This window comes from Stegodyphus dumicola, chromosome 4 (assembly GCF_044657685.1).
Source record: "Stegodyphus dumicola isolate Sdum_Otavi_A_Nest chromosome 4, ASM4465768v1".
Taxonomy (NCBI): domain Eukaryota; kingdom Metazoa; phylum Arthropoda; class Arachnida; order Araneae; family Eresidae; genus Stegodyphus; species Stegodyphus dumicola.
Genome location: NC_140771.1, coordinates 233518283 through 233544117, shown reverse-complemented (window position 1 = coordinate 233544117; position 25835 = coordinate 233518283). Strand labels below are relative to the sequence as shown.

The 25835-nt window shown below is 30.6% G+C and overlaps 1 protein-coding gene across 2 annotated transcripts in view; it reads right to left on the bottom strand.

The window, feature by feature from the left end:
• The window catches only part of Cap-G (Chromosome associated protein G), a 68487-nt gene extending 43091 nt beyond the window's left edge, over nucleotides 1-25396 (bottom strand). Inside the window, exons 1-6 of one of the 2 annotated variants that reach the window (XM_085816072.1) lie at nucleotides 25278-25396; nucleotides 19151-19219; nucleotides 17177-17286; nucleotides 7999-8229; nucleotides 1967-2201; nucleotides 109-342 (exon numbers count right to left, since the gene is read on the bottom strand). In XM_085816072.1, coding sequence (XP_085672198.1) covers nucleotides 109-342; nucleotides 1967-2201; nucleotides 7999-8229; nucleotides 17177-17286; nucleotides 19151-19181 — 841 coding nt within the window. In that variant the 5' untranslated portion in view covers nucleotides 19182-19219; nucleotides 25278-25396. The remainder of the gene's footprint in view (nucleotides 1-108; nucleotides 343-1966; nucleotides 2202-7998; nucleotides 8230-17176; nucleotides 17287-19150; nucleotides 19220-25277) is intronic. The other variant, XM_085816073.1, reaches the window with a different exon arrangement.
• Nucleotides 25397-25835: the final 439 nt, after the last annotated feature.

Genomic DNA, 25835 nt, shown 5'->3' with positions numbered 1-25835 from the left:
CTACTTTTTAGACTTATATAATAGCAGGTTAAACTGCATCAGTCTTGAAAACAATACATATTTTAACAGCAAAATTTAACAAATTATTTTAATGCAAATACATCCTACCTGAACTATCAAAAAAGCACTGATTCAAAATTAGTATTCGCTGATTGTTTGTATATGAACGAGGACTGATCCTATCACAAATGTGGAGAAGGGCAGCATTACGGACATTAGCATTTCGGTCATAAAGAAATCGCCCTGTAAGAGGCAGAAGAGTTTCTTCACATGCAGCAAGAATTTCGACAATATTCTGCCGAACACGTGCATTAGGATCATTTTGTAACTGCCAACATAAACCTAAAAAGGAAAAGAAAGCACGTAAATATGAAATGTGAATAATAGAATAATAATAACTTCTATATTAAAACACATAAAGTAATAAGTATAGTGTCCAAAAAGAAAATTTAAAAATACTCCATACATATTTTCAACAATTTTATTACTACATTAAATTTTTGTATGCTTTATGCTTTTTCAGTTGTCTTTGTTTTACTTTGTGTTGCAATATTGCAATAAAACTTGCATCTTGCAGAATTTTAATTCATTCTGAGACCATAATATTTTAATGTTACTCATACACAGATAAAAAACATTATATGTACATAAAAATGTATAAAAAATATATAGATTTTACCTGTTACTGTTTATTGTGGAAACTTGTATTAATTTATCATACGCTTATCTGTAACATAACTTCAATACGACTTGTTAAAATCATGCTATAGATTATTGTGTTGTTTACCCCAACATACTAAAATGAAATGTATTGTTTTTGCTGTCAAAAAAGTCCTCATTTGATTAAAAGGATTTAACAAAGTACAAATGAATATATGGTTTTAGGTAAGCATAACCGTATACCACATGTTTAAGGCATTATTTTTGAATGGATTTGAGAATGCTAAAAAATATAACTGGAAGATACAAGCCACTAAATTTTAAGGATCTGTGACATAAAAATAAAATTTTAGTGAAGGAGAAGGGGAGCAACTATTTGTCACATTTGTAACTAGAACTTTATTTTATTATAACTTATCATTTGTGAAAATAAAAACCAATTATTTCTAGCATTACCCAATTTAATGCTTCCAAACTTATTTAACATTTTTAATTACTTGAGTTTATTCTCAAACAGATAAATGTTTTACTGGTCTTAAACAATCTTAAGAATTTACTTTTCAAGGACTGTATAAAGTTGATAATGTTTCAGTTTAAGAGCTGTACTTCTACAGCAATTAATTATGTTTCAATTTTTTACAGCAAGAGATATGTTTTCTGTAGCGATACAGCAAGTGAAATCACATGATATTTAAGAATGTTTTATTTCTTGTTAAGCTTTACTAGAGGGATGATGGTAAAAGATCTTAAGGTTTAATAATGATATTTTAATTTTTATAATTACATTGTATAGTGGTTAATAACTATTGTGAAATTTATTTTTCTGTGTAATAGTTTTATATGATTTTAATTATATTGATAGTTTTAAAATATTAAATTTCTTCAACTAAACTAAAAAATTAAAAATAAAGAAAAACAAATTACAATGTTCTTGTAAATGACTGATATTTTTATTAAAATGCTTGATGAAATCTTAACTGACAGTCTTACTAAAGAATTTAGAAAACTGTTTTAATGAAAAAAATTGAAAATAAAAGTAATAATGTTGTTTTAACTGACTGATCCCTCCGCTAAAGTATTTAATGAAATTATGATTAAAAACTAAAACAATTTCACTCAATACTATTAGAAAGAATCAAAACAGTTTTATTTAATATGGTATGAAAATCATTGAAGGTAAGATGAATGATTTTTCAGCAAAACTGTTTTATACAGCCAATGAGAGAACTATAGAAATTTCTATTTAATATATATACATATATATAATATAAATAAATAAATAAATAAAATAAAAAAGAGCATTTACCAGAAATTACAGGATCATTAACACTAGATGGATCTTGAAAAAATTTAGCAATTAACACAGCATGACTTCTCACAATAGCACTAGCATCTATTCTTCTCTCTTCAATAATTTTTGCAATGTTATCATATACAGACATGGCTATCTCTCCAACACCGTTCTCTTGAATATTGGTAAGTATCATATAAAGAAACTGACAGACATGACAGCGCACTGTATAAGATGATGCTCGAGACCACTAAGAAAACAGTTGAAGTATATTAAAACAATGCAAAAATTGCATAAAAATATGAGAATTTTATTAAAACTGATTTTAATTTCTTTACAGCATAACTATAGATATCACATTTCATCTTTCTTAATACATAATATCTTTGGAAGGATAAAATTTTTTAGCTAAAAAATTATACTTTACTATACTGAATTTATTAATTTCATAAATACAAAAATTTGTTCCATTCATTAGCTGTTAATTGTATTAACTGTCATTAATCATGGAATTATAATATATAACAGTCTAAATGATTATAAGAACATTTTGAAAATGTCACTTTTTTCAATCTCTTTAAGGAGATGTGTAATATAATTTAACATTAGCCCTTCCCCCCCCAAAAAAAACACCCCTCATTAGATTAGCACAATTTAAAAAAACAAAAAATCATAAAAAAAAATTCGCAAAAAGCTTTTTTTTAACCTTTTGTGTGCTACCTTTATTTATTAAATATCGTGTTCTTTGCACTAAAACTACATAAAATTCTATTCAACAGCAATATAACAAAATATTAAAAAACAGCAAAATAGCATATCTTTAGAATTTCGCATACACAGTGTTGGCATGTGCTGGAGATAATAATGTTTTTTCCCCCGTACAGTGTTGGCATTGCTCGCTTTGAAATTGTCAAGTTTGTTAATAAAAATTCATTAAAACTTTGCAAAATTTTGAAATAGATAATAAAATAAATTCCAAATTTGCCTGCCAGATGCCTATAGTTGGGTGAAGGAGTATGTTATTCCAAATTTGATGGATCTTGGTACTGTTGTCTTTTCACAGTGTGAGAAACATACATACATTTATGCAGATTCGTCATTAATTTCTTTAAATATAATACAGGGTGATAATATTTGGTGGCAACAATTTAAAAAGACTTTTGCCGATTATATGCAAAATGCCAAAACAAGATTAATAGACCTTCTGGGCTAATAAATAATAATATTTATTATTTATTTATTTATTATTATTTATTATTATCTAATAAGTGGGCAGAAATCTAATTCAAAAGTGGGTCTTCTATTGAAATTGAAGGTGATTTGAGATCAGCCCATTTAAAATCTCTCATTTCTGTAGAAGAGAGATCTATATCAAATCATCCTCAAAGTTAATAGATTTCTTCAAAATCTCCGCTAATCTAAGATCGCTTTTTTGGATAACTTCAAATTTTACACCAACCTTTTTTTAGCTTCTACATTAGGTGCAATATAAACCATAAGTAATTTTACTTTAAAAAAATATTGTGAAATGTGGCAAAGGTTCTCAAATTAAGTTTCACATAAAAATTATCAAAAGGGAATACTGGTGCATTATGTAAAATTATAGAATTGGTTTTCGTGTTAAGCCATTATTTTGCATTTCCTTTTATGCTTTTATTTCAAATTTATCTTAACTCTTTGGGGCCCTGCAAAATTAAATGATTCTTTCTTCCCAAATATCCATGCTAACTGTCAATTGCACTGGGAACAGATGCTCTCTTTCTTTTCCTAGATACTTTAATAAATGCCACTAAAAAGGTATTTTTTTAAAAGAAAAAGCAGCTGAGCCAATCATCAATTACAATTTCATATGATTCTTAAGCTATTAATAAAAATATTTTATTATTTGCCATTATTATTTTCCCATTATTAATTTGTCAATATAATAGCTGTATGTATTTTAATAATGAATTTTTAAAATATAACAAGACATGTTAGATAATAGATTTACTAACCAATAAGACATACAATAAAAAATTTAATGAATATAAATATATTTATTTACGTAAGAACAGCTTCATGTGTGGTAGACTTTGAAATATGGAATGTTACAGAGTGCGCCATTTCACACAGATAAAATCTTCTGCACTTGAATTATCTTCCAAACTTTCAAAACAAATATCCAAATCTGAATCATTTTCATTATCTAATAAAAGATGTTCAGCTTCAGAATTCTTTGCTCATAAAATATACTTTAACTTTCTCTATGATGCATTTATAGCTATAATGCACATCCAAAATATATAGCGATAAACAAAACTGTCAAATTCATCCTTATTATGCAGAAATTATCTAATACTCCTACTGCCATTTGTCCAAGTTCAAACAACTAATCTGCAAGTTCTAATTTGTAATGCTAAAAAGAAATGGATTACTTTGAAAAGTGAGCCCACTTTATTTATGCACATAAGGGCAGAAATCTAATTCAAAAGTGGGTCTTCCCATTTATTCAGAAACTTATAATGTGAGCTGTGTTCATTTGTGTCCACTGTGGTGTATAACTGGAATGCAAGCAGAGCTCGTTAATAACCATCAAAAGGTTAGGTATTTCTTAGCTTTTTAAATATAATTCTGAGCTAAAAAGAAATGGTACTTTCTTATTGTAGTGGCCCCCAAGATTAAATGAATCACTAATCAACCAATATCTCACTGAAATTTTATTATGTGTGCTTATACCTTGCTATATGTCACATCTTGGTTGATCGGCGATTAAACTTCGGCTGCTGTTATAATCAGAAAGTACCAAAAAATTTTTAAAATGTTAATCTAGACTATGGATGTTCCTAATTATGACTGACAGCTAATGGTAATCAGTTATATGCTTTATCTGCATGTGTCTAAATAAATTTCCAGGCACAGAAAATTTGATGATTTTGCTGTAGTTATATCATATTTGCCAACCTATCAAACTCAAAAATCAGAAGTACTTTCTCAATGTTTTAAATAATAAAAATATGTAGAAAGAAAATGTATTTTTTAATAATTAAATAACTTTAAATGGTAACTAATTACTATCTGAAAGTTCAGTTATTTCTCATATGTAAACAGTGTAATACTTACAGGAAAAAAAAAAAAAAAAGTTTTATTACTTGTAACACCTTGGGGGTGGGAAAGGAGGGACACTTCTATATCTCCCTTTCTACTGAACCGATTGTCGAAATATAATGTGTTTTCCATTTCTCGAAAGTGCAACTTAGGGTATATATTAGATTTATACATAACATTATTCTAACCAGGACTGTGGAGTTGGAATCGGGCAGATTTTGGGGTAAAAGGAGTCGGAGCTGGAGTCGCTAAAAACAGGTCGACTCTGACTCCAGTTTACGTTGGACAGTTTGAATTTGAAATGAAATTAAAATGAATTGAAAAATTAATCACAAGCTGAGTTATTATTTTTATTTATGAACTGTATACATTAATAAATAGTTATTTTCTATTTTATTGACCTATTAATAAATAAATATAAGGGAGGAGGATGGATGTGATATTTGCCATTAGTGATTAAACTGATTCATTTAGTTACAAATCTCACTGATAAATTTAGGTAAGCAGCAACAGCAGCAAGAACTTCTACAATTGATGCCATTCTTAGGAAGCGAGCAGGAAAAGGAGCAATTATTGATTAAGCAATGGCGATAAGGAAGTACATATTTGATGATAAAGAGGTTTTTAGAATTAACTTTTTTAGGAAATGTAGATAACCCTAATGTTTCACTAACAGAAAGACTGTGGAATGATCTTGCAGAATCGGAAACTCTTCTTTCTATACCGTATATAGCCACAAAAAAGCTGCAATCTGAAGAATTGAAGAGAAGCCTAGTAAAATTAGTTATAGCCTTTGAAGAAATAGAGAAAGATGATTGCACTTGCAAGACACCTCTTTTAGAACTTCTAAAAATCTATCCTGCAAAGTTAAAAGTAGCCCTAACAGTAACAATTCTTCCTCCTACTCAAGTTAATGTAGAAAGACTCTTCTCAGCTCTGAAGTTTATCAAATTGGATCTATGGCACTCCAACAAAGAAAATCTTGCCGAAGCTATACTGTTTCTTAGAAATAACTAATGGAAGTTTTTCCATTTCATAATAAATGCTAATTAATGTAAATAATTTGCCATGCCATCAACTTTTTTTCTGTAGCATGTATTACTTCTTTTATATTAAAAAAATAAGCTGTAATACATGTGTATATGTTTACACATATATATATATATATGAGGGAGTCGGAGTCATTAAGATTCCAGGAGCCGATCATTTTTCCTACCGACTCCACAGCCCTGATTCTAACACAGATATTCTGACACGAAACTAGACTTTTTCTAACATAACATACCAATTTTTTTCCATATTTCGATTCTACGATTCAAATTATGCCCAGATATAAAAATTTGTAATTTTTGGTGAGAAGTTTAAAAATTTATGTTGCTGCATTTTTTTCAGATTGCACCAAGAATAATTCACTTGGCGAACTTCTTAATGTATAGTAATCTATTTTTTTTTTTCCATTTTTTCATTGTGCACAAGTGGAAAAAAGGCATGGTTCAGTCTTTCAAATAAATTTAACAAAGTGCATAAAGCATATTTGACTTATTATCACTTATAATAAATATGACAAATTTCAAAATGTGCCAATATATAAATTCACATATATCTTAGAAAACTTTTAATAAAAAAACTAATTTTTTGCAGCTATGCTTAGAATTGCACTTACCTTAAGATGATGGTAAAAATTTTATAAAAATGATTTTAAAATACAAATTTAAAAAATAAATCATAAAAAATGGGTGAATTTTATTTTGCAATGAACCTAAATTTTGAAATGTGAAAGGAAAAATCAAATAAGTTTAATAAAAAAGAGATTTTAATAAATATATACCAAATTCGAGTAACATGGAGGAGCTAAAATTTTGAGAGCTAATTTTTTAAAAACTATTCATGCGATTTTTACAAAACTTGGCACTTTGGCATAATTTGAATCATAGAATCAAAATATGGGAAAAAATTAATATGTTATTTTAGAAAAAAGTCTGATTTTGTATCAAAATACCTATGTTAGAACAATGTTATATACAAATCTAATACACATTCTAAGTCGCACTTTTGAGATATTGAAAATGCAAGTTAAATTTCAACAATCGGTCCAATAGAACAGGAAATATAGACCTGTCCCTTTTTTAGGGGGCAAGGTATACCTTCCAATAATAGAAAAATACACTAATGAGTTTCCCTATCATTAAATAATATTTTAACTATATAACTAATCATTGATTGCAAAACATGAATAATGCAAATCTGCACCATAGAATTTTATTAACATCAAATAAGGGCAAAATGGAGGATTAAAAAAAAAAGCAAAAAGTTTTGTTAGGATCCGAAGATTAAAAATATAAATATTCGTTATTCACAAGATAAACTTACAATAACTGGAAAATGTGTCTCTTGTCAAGAGTTTTTTTTTTTTTTTTTTTTTTTTTTTTTTTTGTTTTGTTTTGGAAGAACTTTTTGGGGGGAAGACCTTTATGCTTATATTTTGCAGTATTGTTTTGAGAACTGCCAAACTGAATTGCTTGCAGGTGCAGAAATGTCTCACACCTATTTTTAACATTGAAAGTATTAACTACATCTCCATTTATTTAAAGTATTTTATAACTTTCAACAAAGCCTTTTATCTTAACTCTAGAAGCATTTATTTCTTTCTTTAAAAATGTAAGAGGTGGATTCCATTGGTCGAGGATTCTAGATAAAACTTTTCTCGAAAGATAACCAGTATGTTCACTGCTGGGGGAAAAAAAAGAAGAGGGCAGTTCTACATCTCCAGTTCTATTAGACCGATTGACAAAATTCAACTTGCATTTTTCATGTCTTGAAAGCGCGACTTGGGATATGTACTAGATTTACATATCCAATACGTATTGAAAATTCATATTTCATATATCAAAATTTGCTTTTGAAACACTGTATTTTACACATCACATAAATACATGAAATATTAGCTTATTAATAGTACTTACACGCTTTAAAATTTGAAACAGGTATTCTAATAAAGGATGCATTATTTCCTCTTCCTCCTCATCTTCAGTTCCATTGCTTTTTCTATGTGCTGTTTTATATTTATTATCCAAAGTTAACACACAATCAGAGATAAATCTAAGCATTTTGCGAACATCAGCACTTCTTTTATTGTCACTTAAGATGAGCATTAAAACTTCTTCAAAGCTTGGCTTAAAACCTTGGCCGTTGAACTAAAAGTAATAATAATACTAGTAATTATTGTATAAATTTTGAATAATATAAAAAAGAATATAGGGAAAAAAATCAAAATAAGAGATATAACTTCAGAACTCGAAAGTCTCTCAATTTATGAACAAATTGTCTGAATAAAGCAATGAACAGCGTCTTGTGTTATAAACACACTAGTCAGAAGATGTTCTGAGGTAACTTATGCTACATAATTAACACTCAGGGACTTCTGGAGACATTTTAATATTTTTTGCTATTTATCTTTCATTAACAAAAACCTGCCAGCAAATAAGTTACAGAACCATAAATTCAGCTTAGAGACTGAATCAGCCAAATTATATGCAGATTGCTTTGTGGGCAGACTTTCAGGCAATGCACTTATGACCTTTTTTGTTGTTTATACTGTGTCTTTAGGTAAAGTTACGGACTTGGTAGTTAACAATGATGATATCGAGAAGTTACTTGAAGAGCATAAAAATAAGCTCCACAAGGAAAAAATTCAGCAACGAAAGGCCCATTTATCCCATTTCTTTGATCTGTAAAATTTGTGCAAAATAAAGTAAGATGCAAAATCTTCAAGTAATGATACCACTCTCATAAAGAAGTAGCAAGCTACAGCGTAAACATTTTTAGTAGCAATGCCATGCCTCATTTTAACAGTTTTAAAATTTAGGCAATAAAAAATCTAATCGGACAAATTTTAAGTAAAACAGAGGCCCAGTGAATCTCAAGCAGATTTGAGTGGCACATAAAAACAAAAAAAGATGCCACCTAAAAATATATACCTGACAATTTTGTGGAAGGGGATTTTGTATCCAACAAATAAGCTCTTCCTCATCATACTCTAACTATTTTATTTTCTCCCCATACAGGTACAATAAAACAAAAAATTTATCTATTTTATTTGTTTAATATTGCATTTATCTTTGTTCCTTTATATTTAATAATTCCATTATATTTTAGAAAATTCCTTTTACTTTAATTACTATGGAAGAAATAGTTTCAGTTTACGAATATTTCAATTTATGAACAGCCTTCAGGAATGAATTAAATTCATGAACTGTGGTTTTACTGCATATAACTGCTAGCAATGTATGGAACAAAATTTTATGTGTGATATTAGTGTAAATTTTTTTAGATTCAGTCCCTCTTCATGAAAATGTATTTCACCTTCAAACTTGCATAATTTATAACATTTAAATAAGTTTGATTAAGTTAACAACATCATAAGGCAACTTGAGTGGCACGGCCACTTACTTTGAGGCTTGCCTCTTTTTAATATACTGAAATGCCACTGAATTAAGGAACCTGATTATTAATGCATTGTTGTCCTTTGGTTTTGGTAGCAGTTGCAACACAGTGAGGCATTGATTCAACAGTTCATGGAAATTGTCTTCCAAATGCCTTCCACAATTTCTCATAAACCAGTTAAAGGCAGTGGTGGTGATTGGCTTGCTTACAAATATTTTTCCAGAGTATCTTAGAGATGCTCAATGGGCTTCAAGTCTAAGCTTCTCAGTGGCTGTTTCAGCTGACAGAATCCTGTTATATGCTCCTTGAACTAGATGGTAACTTATTGGGATTCATGATTACAGCAGTAATTCTACAAGTGCATGCCATTCATTCAGATGCAAAAAAGCATGAAAAGATGTAGGTGATTGTTCTGCAGATTTTTGTACTTAAACACAGTGAATGCTTGGTACAAACACAAAGGTCCTAAACACTGCCTAGAGAAAACACCTTAAATAAGTGGTACCAAAATTTTTTAGTTAAATTAGCAACAGAACAATCAGAAAGTAGCAAAAAGCTGCACATGAGATCACAAGTAGGTAAGTTCATATGATCTTCAGTGTGATCACAAATTCAGTGTTTTTAGATTCTCTAAGTTATGAACCTTAATACAATCTTGATTGGTTTATTATCTATATATTAGTTTCAACAAAAATCTTAAAACTAAATGTTTGCAATTTAAGTTTTTTGTTCAGAATTTTCCATTGCTTAAATCTTTGTTTCTTCTTTTAATTAATTCTCAGTAAATTTAGTTTTTACTTTTCAGTTAATTTGTTTATATGCATTGTTAGTGTTGTGGTGTATAATTTTCCTCTCTTAATTAAAATAAATCAACTGAAAGTGATGAACAACTTGCCTTTTAATTATCTTAAGAACAACACCAACAATAATATCAAAATGACCTAGTAAAAGTTAAACCAATTTGCGTTGTGTAATCAAAATGTGCTACAACTGGTTAAGAAATTGTACGAAGCAAGTATTATAATTATCACAACAAAATAGTAGGTAAGTTGATTTATTTAATATAGAATGCATTGCAATTAGACAAGGATATTCCTCTGAAATACCAGCAGTTAGAAATCAATTTAAATTTTAACTTAACAATGATCAATTTATTAAACAAACACTTAATATTAATTCACAGCAAAATAGTAAAATTATTGGTGGTTGAATGAGAAATAGGGGGTCGGCGCTGATTGCTAAATATCCTCATCTCTAAGGGAAAATTTAAGTAATGTTACCTCCTGGTCAGTAGACATCTTCTGGTACAGTTTTTCCCGAAACAGGATGCTCAGATCAGCTGCATTCGACAGCGGGTATCTCGCCGACCAAGTTGACCATCTAAGCCGGCAATCTGTAGCGCGGCTGTTGCACTGGAGGGAAACATCAGAATATTTTGGGCTCCGTCCATCTGTTCTAGGCCTACTCCACGGGGTGACATGTCGGCGAACTTCCCGAAACAGGATGCTCAGATCAGCTGCATTCGACAGCGGGTATCTCGCGGACCAAGTTGACCATCTAACCCGGCAATCTGTAGCGCGGCTGTTGCACTGGAGGGAAACATCAGAATATTTTGGGCTCCGTCCATCTGTTCTAGGCCTACTCCACGGGGTGACATGTCGGCGAACTTCACTGAAATTTGAGCAGAGAGTTTTCTATAGGTGACAGATGATTCGAGGCAATAGTCTTCATCCTGGCAATCTGAAGAGGTCAAAACAAAATTCTCAGTGGAGCCCTAAGCTGGAGTTTAGTTACGCTGGAAACGGTGAGAGTGAAAACAGATTCGCAACAACCATTCTTCTCGTCTTCTCCACTCCTCCATCTGAGAAATTTTGCGGGGAAAATTTGCAGGAAAATCTTCCTCTAACAGGTGAAGAGTTTTAAACCAGAAAACTTCCACATTTCCAAAAAGTCCCCAAAAGAGATGAGAAAAATCTGCAACCACGCCAAGAACAAAACCATATAAAAATTTCTAAATTTTTCCAAGAATAATTCAACCTTTTAAATTTTCTCACCGAAAAACATGCCAAGGCAACTAACCCTTTTTATGGGAAGGCTCACCCCTCCAGAAATGGGTGACATTCATCACCAGTCAAAACCCAGCTCTCGAAGCTTAAAAATTGTGCTTCTAAGTGAACATTTCGAAGTCAGGAAATCTGCGCCATTTCTGCTAAAAATATACGTTTAATTACAAATAAGTTCTTAAGCAATTAAGCTATGTGAAAACCTATAATTCCACCAGAAAGGTACACATTTTCTAACATATAAACAAAAGCATATAAATTTCCATTAGTTAAATTCATAATTTCTATTTTTAAATTGAGATAATACTCAAGAAATACATGAAATTAAAATCTCTTTAACACAGAATCCAACCCAAGAGACCTATTTTGAGTTATCCAAATTTACCACAGTTATACAAACTGAGTAACATAATTAACTTTACTTAAAAAAATAATAAAATTTGGCTAACACAAAAGCTGATTAAAACCTTAATTAATATTACTAAAAAAATTATACTTCTTCAACACCTTACAACCAGAAATTATTGATTCAAAAGACATTAGCAGAAAGAGGGGTAGACGTTAACCAAATTCTAAATTAAAAACTTTTAAATAATTTAAAGTTACATAACCTTAAGGATCAAAACAAACATTACAAAACTAAATAAAATTTTAAGTAACTAAAATTAAAAAATTAAACAACTTCACTATAGGAAAACTTTTAAAGCAACCAAACCTAAATTTAAAGTTTACAAAAATTACAGTTTAAACTTACAACCAACTTTAAACAACTAAAGCAAAAGTTAATAACTTTAATACTTATAAAAACTGAATTAAATAAGCAAAACAACTTAAAGCTTGAAAATAAAAACAATTAATACATAACATTAGGTTTCCTCAGGTTTGGATTTTTTAACATTATTGCACTAATTTTTTTAAGTTAACGGTTTTTATTTTTTATTCATGATTCCTTGTTTTATTTTAAGTATCAGTATTATGATGAAGTACTGCACAATTTTTCAACTATTAAATTGGACCATCCCTTCAGTTAGTTAGCTGTCTCAGCTAAGGTTTGATGTTGTTGGCTACATACAATATGGCCTGCAGAGCATGATCCTTCAAGGTGAATTTTCCCTCTCACTTTGCCAAAATATTCTTTCTTTTTCTACTTTTGCATACTCTTGTCGTACCCTTAATACTGTAGAATGAAAAATTCTCAATTTTGGAACTACACTGGTGAGAAATATTAAAGGGACAGATATAAAACCTTGTGCATTGTTGAATGATTTTGCAGCTAAGAACATGGAACAACTCCATTTTGCTAAATCTAACATATCTTCAAAACAGAGAATTGCTTATTTCTGCAAAAAATAAATTTAAATAAGAATATGAAAAGTGTGCTTTAAAGTTGGGTATAGAAAAATTGCTATTAAAATTTTTTCAAAAGTGCACAGAAAAACTGAAATGGGTCGTGGTTACCCCTGACCAAAATCAAAGCTTTACAATGATTTTCCATGCTGTATATTACATTGCCCAGCAGTTTCTATAATAACAAAATATATTCATGATGAATAGCTGGACAGTGCTAGCTAAGGGCTGCAATGGAGGAAGTTGGCCTCCTAGTTTATCTTACACATGTTCTACCGAATTTAAGTCTTGAGAATCTGAAGCCCACTCCATCTGTTGGATCCCTTTGCTATCAAGGTAATCAGTCATAAATGCAGCATTACCATGATGGGCATTATGATTCATTAGGAAAACATTATTACCAATCACACTCCTAAGCAACTTGACATATGAGTGGAGAAACTTATCTCTATATATTTCAGCATTCATAGCTGCACTGGTAAGATTGTGTAGATCAGTTTGGCCACTGAAACTTATGCCTGCTCATACTATAATTCCATCACCTTCTTCATGCTGATACTTTTCATAGATGTTTTCAGGTTTATTGGAAGCATTTTACTCCCACTAAGTTGTAACATGTCTGGAATCATTGTCCATACAAAAATAAAACTCACTAGTAAACAGAACTCGGTTTAAGTCAGCTGTACTCCAGTCACAACAATCACTTCAACCAAGTGCATTTTGCAGCCAGAGTTAAGATGCTTGTTTTTTACAGCTTTTTTTCATGCATATGCATGTCACTCATGTCATATCTGAACAATCGTGTTCTCAGAGATACAGTGAACTATCCTGCAATTTGGACTAACTTTAACAGTCAATTTATTTTGTAGTTTTTGCCAAATAATGGTCCTAAAAGTCTATTATAGTATGTTTGGCCTGGTTGTCTACATACACTGCTAAGTATAGCCTTTAACCGTTTCTAGATTCTTCACAAGATGCTTTTCATGCTTTTAGATCTTTAATGACTTGTGTTAGTGTCTATCCTGCTTCCATTTTCCCAATCATGAGCCATTTCTCACAATCTATCAGATGCTATTGCAATAACATGTTCCACCTTCTACACACAAAAAAATTATTCAGCTCTTCACTGAATCCTAGAAATTAGAATGTGAAGTCACATCTTAAAATCCTTTTGACATATGCTGAAAGAATAGGCTAAAAAATTTCCCTACTTCTGTGTAGTGGAGGTGAATCTCATTGGTCTATATGATAATAATAATGACCTTGAATCATCAAGTACTTGCCTTTCAATAGATTTCACTTGACAAAATTAGCCTAAATACCTTTTTTACAGCTGTTCTTTAATGAAACAGTTTATTTTTGAAACTGAATATCTCACAATCAAGCAATTATTATTGGTCCTCTACCAAAGGTCCTTTACCATCTAAAATCACGACTTTCACCTATCATTTTACTTATAAAAACTGCTTAAACAAATGGCCATACAGCTATACAAATCCTAACAGCAGTGTCCTGACATGTACAGATATCAGGGAGCGGCTTTGCAATACTTGTATATCACCACCTATCCTTAATTCAGTAGCACTAAAATATTTATTACCTTATATTCTTGAATATATGTTTTCACATCTTGTTCAAGAGTTTAGAAATTACTTTATGATTATTAAACCAAAATAAAATATAAGGTACTTTTCCGTTTTGCCGGCGCAAGCGATAAAGTCGTCAGTAATGGTACAACCGATGCCAAACGGAATATTCTTGCTGGTAACCTTTTACGCCTCATTTTCAAAACAAGTCGCAGCTTTTTCTTATCAGATTGATTTTTTCTTTCGATACTGGCATATAATTACATACAGTTTTTACCAGATAGTTCAGTTTTATGTCTAAGACCGTTTTTGGTAATTAAGTCAATTAGGATGCAATCACAGTGCTTACCCGAAGCCGAAAATATAGAAAAGGTAAAGTCAAGGGTTAAATTCATCAGTTCTAATGAGAATGCATTAGCGAAGTAAAGCACTGCAGTTTTACATAATTTCTGAGTAAGCTATTCGTACGAATTGAAATATTTCTTGCATTTAAACTTGTGTTCCAAATCAAGATTTAACTTGAATTAATGTAGATAATTACTGAGAGCATTAGATTTTTGTAGAGTAGTTTACGTGAGATGAGATCGCTTGGGGTCACGTGATATGAACCGGCGAATCAGGATGTTGAACCATGAAAGCAAATTAAATTCTTAAGTTAATGTCTTTTTACAAATTTATTGTCTTTTTTTATTGGCTTTTTATAAAATTTTAAGCGATATTAAAATGTTTATGCCTTCAAAAAAAGAATTCTTAGAACTAACATTTTTTTAAATATTTTTTATGTGTATACTGTATGTTGTCGCTAATAAAGTCTGCTTGGCGAGATTTGCGCCGGCGAAACGGAAAAGTACCAAATATAAAGCAAATACATTCTACATAAATATAGGACATCTTACACAGCCATAAGCAGTACTGCTGCTTACATTAAAAATATTAGTTTTGAAATGTTATTTGCAATCACAATTAATTCAGTAAACCTCAATCATTGTATGGAGTTCAGATACAATGAATTTTAATTTCATATTGCACAAACAGAGATGAAATAAAAGAACTTTTTATCTTGAAAAACTTCCAACTTTTCTTCCATTACAAATTTTTAGAGTGGTAGAAATTTATATACAAGATGGTTTAAAATATTTGGCAAAAATTTAATGGAACGTATGCACCCAAATGGCATATTGAAATAGTACATGGCACTTTTGAGCATTACGTAAAAGCATTTTGTTAGTGTAAATCATAATTTCCAGTGCAAGTTTTGAAAAGTATGCTTCACTACATAAAAACTGAATTTATTGATATGTGTTTTATCTATAAGGTTGCAGCTAGTAAAAGAAGTTACAGAGAATGAATCCTGAGTACTTCCTTTGAGAAACTACTCCATTTCCATCTGCAATCCCATGAACACAGAGTATATCATTGAGGTATGTGTTCACGTATCACTGCACATCAGCACTTGAAATCTGCATGGGAAAGGACAATTTACACCAAAAGAACACTTTTATCTACTACTCAACAGCATCCTATATTGCCTCAATGTGTCATTTGGTCACACATTCCATTAAAAAATCTGCTTTTTTTTTTTTTGTTCCTTCTACCTGCATTGCATTTTTGCCAGATGTTTTTCAATCACCTTATGTGTGTGTGTACATATATATACAAAACTGTTTTGTAATTATATATATATAATGAAATTTCTTTAAAAATAATTGTTTCTATACATACTCTTCTACACAGGAAATACTTGTTATGGACGGCTTATTATTTACCAAAATAAAATTTAGGAATGCTTATCAATCAATTATTGCTGTTTCATTTTTGCAAAAAATATGTTTGTAAATTACATTTCTGTTGTTTAAAAATAAATCAGCCACATACAGATTTGAAAATGCAGACATAATTCAACTAGATTTTAACAAAGAAATTAAAATATTTTTAGTTACCATCAATAACTATACAATTACTAAAAAGATTATTTAAAATATGATGCAAGAATTTCTTTGCAACACAAGACATTTTAGCATTTAAAATTTCTTATGAAAAATATAGCATCCTTTTCAGCCTGATATGTTTGGAATTTATAGGATATGGATGGGCAATTATGTTTGCTTTTAAAAATCTTATTTAGAATTAGGTAAGTTTTCATATGGATTTACTTAAGTTTATAAAAAAAAGAAGGGTAACTATAATATTATAAAAATAGCGTCCTATGTTCATTTCACTGATTCACAAAAAAAAAAAAAAAAAAAAAAAAAAGTCTAAAAAGACGCTCTGTAAGAAATTATTTGCATGGAAATTTCTATGTATTTTACAGTTGAAAGCTTTTAGAATTTTCCCTCAAGATGAATTTCAGTTTACAGCCAACTGAATGATAAAAATGTAATGTTTCAATATAAAGTTAGAAGTTTAGTGGCAATTGTGAAATTTTTGTATGGATATGCTGATGTAACAAACAGAACATGTTGATGTTAGATTTTGATTACATTATTAACGTACATTTAGGAATATGTATCCTTAAAATTAAGAGACTACGGTAGACTTCATTTCAGCTAAATTTAAGCTGTTTCATTACATTTACTTTGCAATGGTTGTAGATAAGTTATCAAAATTTCATTAAAAGTCAATAAATATAAACCCCGGTTGATTATTAATCAATAAAAGGCATTCCAATTCTGAACGACTTATAGAGGGAGAAAAATACTCACAGAATCATATAAGTCACAAAATTTCTTCACCAATTCTGTCTTATCAGCTTCATGAAGAACAGATTCAAGTATGTCAATCAATAATTCCTGCACATTGTCCTTATTTTTAACTTGAAACAATATGAAAAATGAAAGTACACACTTTATTATATGCAATTTTTCAAAATTAATACATTAAAAAATTATACATTGGTTTTGATGAAGATAAAAGTGTTGCACAGTTTACAATCAATACAGACATTTATCAAAAATTAATTTACTAATATATTTCATGAAACTTCTGAATTCTTTATTCTGACGTAAAATAAATGCATGTTGTATTATTTTTTTGGTTTGTGCAAGTTCATATCTGACATTATTGCCGATGATAGATAAGAATATTTTATTATATTTGATAATTTGAAAGCATATTGTTAATAAAATAAAATATTTTATTTGGACTTATACTGTATTTTATGTAACTTGGAACAACTTATTTTATGCCATAAGAATAAAAAAGTAGGTTTCCAATACCCTATACAGTAAAGTGCCGCAAACTCAACTCCGATATTTCAACATTTTGTACAACTCAACAGCCTTTTTGGAATTTTTTAAAGATATCTGTTGGCAAAACAGAGCAAATATTACATACAATAGATATATTTATTATTTATTTATTTACCATCAGATGAGCAGCTGCACCACCTTTAAGACATTCAGCTTTTATACTTTTATATAATTATTATTTATGCATATTTATCTATATGTGGCACATTATATTGAGTTTGCAGGATACTGTAATAGGCTCATTTCAAAATTCCCAATTCTAGCCTTTGTATCTGCTTAAAAAGCCTCTTTGTGCATTTCCTTTTCAAAATTTATTCATTTTTATTTGTGCCACTTTGAAGGTTTAGCAAAAATTTGCAGAAATAAATGTTAAAGCAATAAAAATTGAAATTTGTTTCTGAATGGAGTTTTAATGTTATAAAAAATGCATAACATTAGCTTTAAAATCTAAGAAGTAATCAAAATTGCTATTAGTCTATATTGCAAAATATCACTTCATTTCAGGCTGCCATACATTTAGACAACTATTCTAAAAAATACGGTAACCTAATTGAAAACTGAGGTAAATAAAAGAAAGCATTGCATCATTCGAATTCATGCTGGTGAAATAAACAGGTCATCCATTAAAGTTTCCACTTTTCAGAGTTCTTAATGTAATTACAGCATTTGTTACACAAATGAATATCCACTGTTGGTATCCTAATGATTTTTTTCAATTTTCTTTGGGAAAAAATATGAAAATAAGTTGTTCAGTTAGAGAATTAGATACATCAACTCTCTATCATCTCATCAAAAATGTATTAGCATCATTTAGTTAATGAGTTTAATTCTAACTTTCCAAAAAGCATTTTCATGAAGCCCTTGTCTTGTAGATTTGTAGTGACCCAGTTATTGCACGAGTAATAATTATTTTTTATCTCAAGCATTTTATCATGTGTTTAATTATCTCATAAAATTAACTTTAATCTTTTGTTAATATTCATATTTATATCTCTTTTATGTTGAATGGCAATAATTTATTCATATTTATATTTCTTTTACACAGAATGGCAGCAATTAGATATTCATAATTATATTTCTTTTATGCTGAATGATTCTCTTTTTTAACTGTAATTCAGGTAGCAGTTATTTTGATAGCTGAAAAATAAAAGCAGTAAAATTAGCTATTCCTGATTCTTACTGTTCCTAATCATAATTTAGTTTGAATATCAGTAGCAAAGGCTACAGATTTGTTATCAGCATTGCTATTTTTATGGGAGAAAAAGGGAGTAGATTATCTTTCAAAACATATAGAGCACACTTTATGCAAAATCAGTACTAATCTTAAGGCAGGATGTCAATAGTTTTAAAAAAAATTATGTTTTAAAAATCATTTTCAGTAAGTTTTTTAAAAGTTTAAAATAAAAAACAAATGAAATTAAAATTTACCTGATTTAAATGAAGACTCTAAATGGACCATCTTTATGGATCAGATCAGAATAAAAGCACACAGCTATACTTTCAGAGGAAGGTTAAAAAAAATTAGGAGATTGCAAAACTAAAATTTATACATGCCAGAACATTTAATAGGAACCAAAGAATAAAATGCAGTATCTAAAATGAAAAAAAAAAAATAAAATGCATTCTAAATAATTTTGAATTTACAGAAATTAGCATTTATCTCTTTTTTTTTTTTTTTTCCGAAAGACATGGTTATGCATACCTCTAAATATTTTGTGAAGTTAAAAGGACAAATTTCTACTTAAAAAATTTAAAATACAGGGTGTCTAAAAAAATGTACTCACAATTTAACTGTCGCTAACATGCTGTTTTTTTTTTTTTTTTTTTTTAATTGCAGGTGTAATTTATTCATCACAGCATGGCAGGAAATCAGCTTGGAAAAGAGAAGTTTGACCTGAAATGTTATTGGAAGACCGAAAACACCATTGAAGTGCAAAGATGATACAGATGGGAATTTGCAAAATCCCTATCAATGTGCCAAACCACTGCTCGCATGAGAGACAATTTTCAAGCAGATGAAACTGCTCAGAACAAGAAACGTTCTGGATGACCACAGACATCCAGGAGCCCTGGAAAAGAAGAGCAGGCGCAGGAAACACCCCTTCGATGACCACAGAAATTTCTTCGACAAACTGCTCGGGAAACCCACATCTCAAAAGATAGCGTCTATCGCATAATGAAGCCTCTGCACTGGAAATGCTACATTCCAACACTAATCTATGCAGTCAACAAAGAAGATCCTGACTAGAGAGTTCAATTCTGTGAATGGTACCTGGCAAAATGTGCAGAAGATGCAGGATTTCCACACAAAATTGTGTGGAGCGATGAGGCATTCTTAAAATTAAATGGTTCCAATAATGGCCATAATTGCATGTATTGGGGTCCTGTAAATCCTCATGTAACACTTGAAAACCATGTAAACTTACCAGGAGTAACAGTGTGGTGTGTGATATCCACACTAGGTATCATAGGACCAATTTTTTTAATGGAACTGTCACTAGTGAGAGTTACCTCAACTTGCTTCAGAAGTTTTTCAGTCCGCAAATTTCAGATGTTTGTTGATGATGATGAAATTTACTTTCAGCAAGATGGAGCACCTTCCAACTACCATCGCAATGTACAAGCACACCTTGATGCAGCTTTTTCAGACACATGGATTGGACAAAGGGGTACTATTGAATACCCTGCACGTTCCCCAGACCTCATGCCCATGGACTTCTTTTTGTGGGGATGTCTGACAGACAAAGTTTATCACACCAAACCAAGAACAACTGATGCATCACAGTTGGAAACTGAAAGAAAGTGTCGTGATATTCCTAATGACCTGTTTCATGACGTTTCCCTAGGTGTGCGTTATCAGCGTTGTCCAGACAATGATGGTCATCAATTTGAACATTCATGAACATGATTCCTCAATTATATTTGTCTTCTGTATTCGAAGCCATTCCATTTCAATCCATGTTCAGAAATAATGTTTTTCTTGTCATTCGAAGGGCGAGTACATTTTTTTGAAACACCCTGCATATTGTAGATTGTGACTGTGACTATGAGCAAAGCCTTAAGGGCTATCTATCTATGGGAATGGATACCTTTGCGGAGGACTTTCTAAGGGAAACTGGCTCATACACATGTTATACATGGAGAAAATCACGAAAACGCCCATGCAGCCAGCCCGTTCATTGGATTCAAACCTCGGACTAAACTTTGCTACTCGGACATTATTGGACACATATAGATACTTAGTAATATGTTGAGTTTTATGCTTAATTATTTAAAACTGGGAAAAAAGACAATCTTACTTTGGCATACATTTTGAATAAACTATAGATTTCAAAGGTGATCAGACACAGGTTTTTCAGGAACAAAAGGCTGTTTGAAAATTTTAAAATTTAATTAGCATGTTTATCTTCCAATTGAATATTTAGTTAGATTTCAACTTTATAGAAGCACTGTTTGCCTTACAAAATAATAATAATTACATCTTTGACTACTGAACATGCTATGGATCTCACTAGCAGAATCGATGATTATAGGGGGGCAAGTGGTTCAGCAAACTTTCTTCTCAGTCACTTACTGATAGTTTAAAATCTAACATGGTGACTGGTCAGTCTTATTACTATTTCCCAATGGCAGCAACCAAGACATGTAATTATGTATGCTTTGACCAAAGAGTACAAAATGTTTGTATATTCCCAAATGCTTTTGTTGTGCACACATGTCTCCATTAAGAGGTGTGATTGATATAAGTATAACCAGAATCCAAGTCGGAGATGCAAAGATCCTTAAGCGGGAAAAACTAAATTTGGAATGCATTCGAAAATGCTCAGCAGTGGATGAGTGGTTAAAGCTGCTGTGGACTGGTAATTCAACTGCAGATTTCGAATCCTGGCTGTATGAAAATTGTCTTGTTCTTCTCATGTACAACACGAATAAAAGCCAACTTTCCTTAGAAATTCCTCCAAGAAAGCATGCTCTTTTACATAAACAGATAGCCCTTGTCACATGCTTTGCTGTAAACTAATAAAGGAGCAAATAAACAATGGATTGAATTCAAGAATGTAAGATTGTTGAAGAGAAGGTCATTCTTACTGAAATTATAGCCACATATAATACTTAACTGATATTTAATCAATCTTACTATTTTAATATCTATTTTCTAATTCCTTTGATAGTAAATAAAGAAAAAAATATTCTTCATTTGTTTCAAAAACGTGATAGAATAATTTATATTACTGCTGTAGTACACACACACATAAAACACATTTTTTTATTACATTTAGCTTCATTACTTACTGTTCCAAAAATGTTATGATTATGGGTTAAATTCAGCAAATGTTTTTGCATTCCATTAATTTTTTCATGCATATCAGTCTCAATAAAATGGTTTTTATTGCATAAAGCATTTCAAATTATGCCAAAATGAATTTCTGCAACTATGTCTCACTTAAACTCAGCTTTGATTTAAAAAACAAATTAAACAACTTGGCCTGGTTGCAGCTTAGGCTTACGAAGCACAGAAATCTAAATACTCATGTTTCAAGGGGCCCCAAAGTCAAGCCAAAACTTATGACACTTTTTTGTTTCCATAAAGAATAAGGAAAGGGGCAATTGAGGGTCCCTAAAAGAATATTCTACTTAAGCCATGGGACTCTTTATCATGCCATTTAAAAAAATAATTATTCTGGCCAATGCTGTTATTTCAGTTATCTTTTGTACTGTGCTGGCTATAGTCACATAATATGATATATAAGCGATTTTAACGCCAAAAATCACCACTACACAAAGACAAAATAAGAAGTCAAAGAATTGCACTTACTCGGTATCCATGTACACATTAACCTATTTTCACTTAAAAAAAAAAAAAAAAAAATCACAGAATTGCACAAAAACTAAGCATAGCGCACTTCCTTGACTTTATCCATATACACATCGACCTATTTTCACTTAAAAAACATCAGAATTGCACAAACTTGGCACTGTGCTCTAAATTCATTTTGTCCATGTATACATCGATATATTTTCACTTAAAAAGTCAAAGAAGCACCTAATTCTACTGTAGAATCAAACAAAAAATACATACTACATTTTAAACCAAACAATAAAATAACATAAAAAAGGAAAAACCTCTTATGCACCTAAGCGCTATACAAAGCAAATATAAACTTACCTTATTTAGAAATTTCTTCTTCTTCAGTCTGTGGAACACAAAATTCCTTAATAGTATCTAAAAACTTTTTTAAATTATCTGAACTCTAATCCATATATTGTCATTGCCACATAAATTCACAAAAATAAGAGTAAAAAATATCCCTCGTAGTTCCAGACTTTCGATGACACTTCTTGTGAAAATCTCTTTTCACCACAGTCCACATACCTTCAATATTGTTAATATGAGCTCCCATTTCTGGATCTTTAAACGTCAGTGGATGATTTACAGAAAGGTAAACGAATGCATTATGAGAAAGACAATTATAGGACTTTCAACACTTAGACGTAATAGTTGTACCTGGTAGAATATTTCATTCGATTACATCCAACAAAGTTTCTTTCCTTCTGTCCCCAACCACTTAAAAAAAAAAAAAAAAAAAAAAAAAAAAAAAAAAAATAACCCTTCCTGTCTCTTGCTTTACTCCACCAAACACCCACTTTCCCACCACTCGTTTACCTCTTATTATAGTTCCACTTTCCAAATTTACTTTCATCTATTTCAACAACGACTCCTGCACCCCCAATCTTTTCACCTTTCCGAAGACAAATACCCATGCACACATTTCTAAAAAAAATTTTCCAAGCCGTTACAGTCTTCTTATTGTTAATATTCAATTTCGTCTCAATGATTTTTGAGTTTGCTTCATAGACCCAGAACCACGTAAAAATCAAAAATATGAATCGTACCCAAACGACTTTTTTCGAATCACGTTCCCTTTCTGATCGAACGTTTGACATAGTGACCATCTGAACCTTTCTTCCTACAAACCCATTCAAATCTATCTGAACGGTCTTTACGTTCGACCAGACACAATTCCTACCTACATACCGGACACTTAAAATGGCTACTAAGTAAACCTTCATTTACACACCAATCAATTAATGCTCTTTTCCTCTTTCATTCCAAATCGTACAGAAACTTCAAATTAATCTTACTACATTCAGCCATTCTACTGTCTAAATAACAAAACAAGCAATGTACTTCCTAACCAACACACACCACAAAAACCCTTAAAACATCCTACGAGTCAAAATTTCATGGAATAATGCAACCGATTATGCCATAATAGAGTTTCCATAACATTCAACTACTCAGGCTACCACAAATGAAACAACTTGGCGAACCAAATGGCTGAATATGGTAAGATTAATTTGAAATTTTTGTACCATTTGGAATGAAAGGGAAAAAGCATTAATTGACTGGTATGTAAATGAATGTTTACTTAGTAGCCATTATAAGTGTCCTGTTCATAGGAAGGAAATGTGTATGGTTGAAAATCGGACGATACCAGCACAACAGAAGATATTTTTCACTCCTCTGTTGAGAGGATTTTTAAGCAGCATCCAAAATTTTTGAGAATTTATGTGGCGATGCCAGTATACACATTCTAGTTCAGATAATTTACGAAGTTTTTGTATGCTGTTAAGGAATATTTTTTGACTGAGGACTCGAAAATTCATAAATAAGCTAAGTGGATATTTCCTTTGTGTAATACTAAGATGAATTTCCTTTTTTATTTTATTTCATTGTTTGATTTAAAGTGTAGTTTATTGAGATTATATATATTTTGCTGGCTGCTCCTTTGACTTTTTAAATGAATATGTATCGATGCGAACATGGACAAAGTCAAGGGAGTGCATAATGGCTAGTTTGTGCAATTCTCTGATTTTTTTCAAGTGAAAATAGGTTGATGAGTACATGGATACCGAGTTTGTGCAATTCTTCGTCTTATTATTTTGGATTTGTGTATCGGCGATTTTTGGCACAAAAATAACAAAGCCAAAAAATTTCACAAACTCGGTGTCCATGTACCGCTAAAAATCGCCAGGCACCCGTAAATATAAAACGTTCTCAAACTGTTTTCAGACATGTATATTACACAGAATTTTGTTCACTTTTTAAAAATTAAAATAATAAGGAAATTTCAACATTTTCAATTGTTGACAATGACTGTTAATGAAATTTTCCCCATCTTTAGAAAAGAATGAAAAAAGCTATATTTCTTGCTAGCATGCAATATTAATTTTTCGTATTCCTACGTATATTAAAAATAGGACTGAATTTAAGGTAATTTAAATATATAAGACTAGCAGCTCAAATTAAAGAAAACACTAAAAAATTCTACAAACAAATGCTTCAATTTATGTAAGCAACTTTTATCGAGTTTAAATACATTATTTACATTTGTATATACATGCAACACAACATAAGATGGCTCTCGGGTGGGACTAAAAAAAAATTTAACTTTCTTGAATCGTTTCACGGTTTAAATTCAATAAACAAAAGGCTTATAATGAAAACGGTAAATAATAGTTACTAAAGTAAGAAACAAAATCATTAACTTACGAGTTCTGTCAGTTACCAGATTATTATATATTCTTCACGAACACAGTATAACGTACAATAACAACAGTACCGCTATTTGGCAGAACACAACATATTATAAATCCCGCTTAACGATCGTTGCCATGCGTTTCAAAAGAATATGATCAAAATTTGTCGGTCAATTTCCTCAAAAATCAAAAACTGAATAAAAGAACATGAGGCTCATTAAGAAAGAGTTTTCAAAATATAAAACTAATATTTGCTATTTTGAAGTTTATTTTATGAGTATATGTGGGAGAATGAACGACAAGTAGAAACGAATTCTTTAAAGTTTAAGCGTGACGGATCCTTCACCAAACTAGTTTCATAGATTCCAATTTTTGGTTCTTTATTACAGTTTCTGTTAAATTTATTATTATTTCTATTATCTATGTTTCCATCAAATAAATAGGTGGAAAGTATATTTTACAATTAGAATTAGTTAGGCTGTATGTATTCATTAGACCGGTGTGGGAGTGGTTGGGCCGATTCTTTAGTTGGTCCCAGTTGGGAGTGGTTGGGCCGACACGAGGGTGGTTG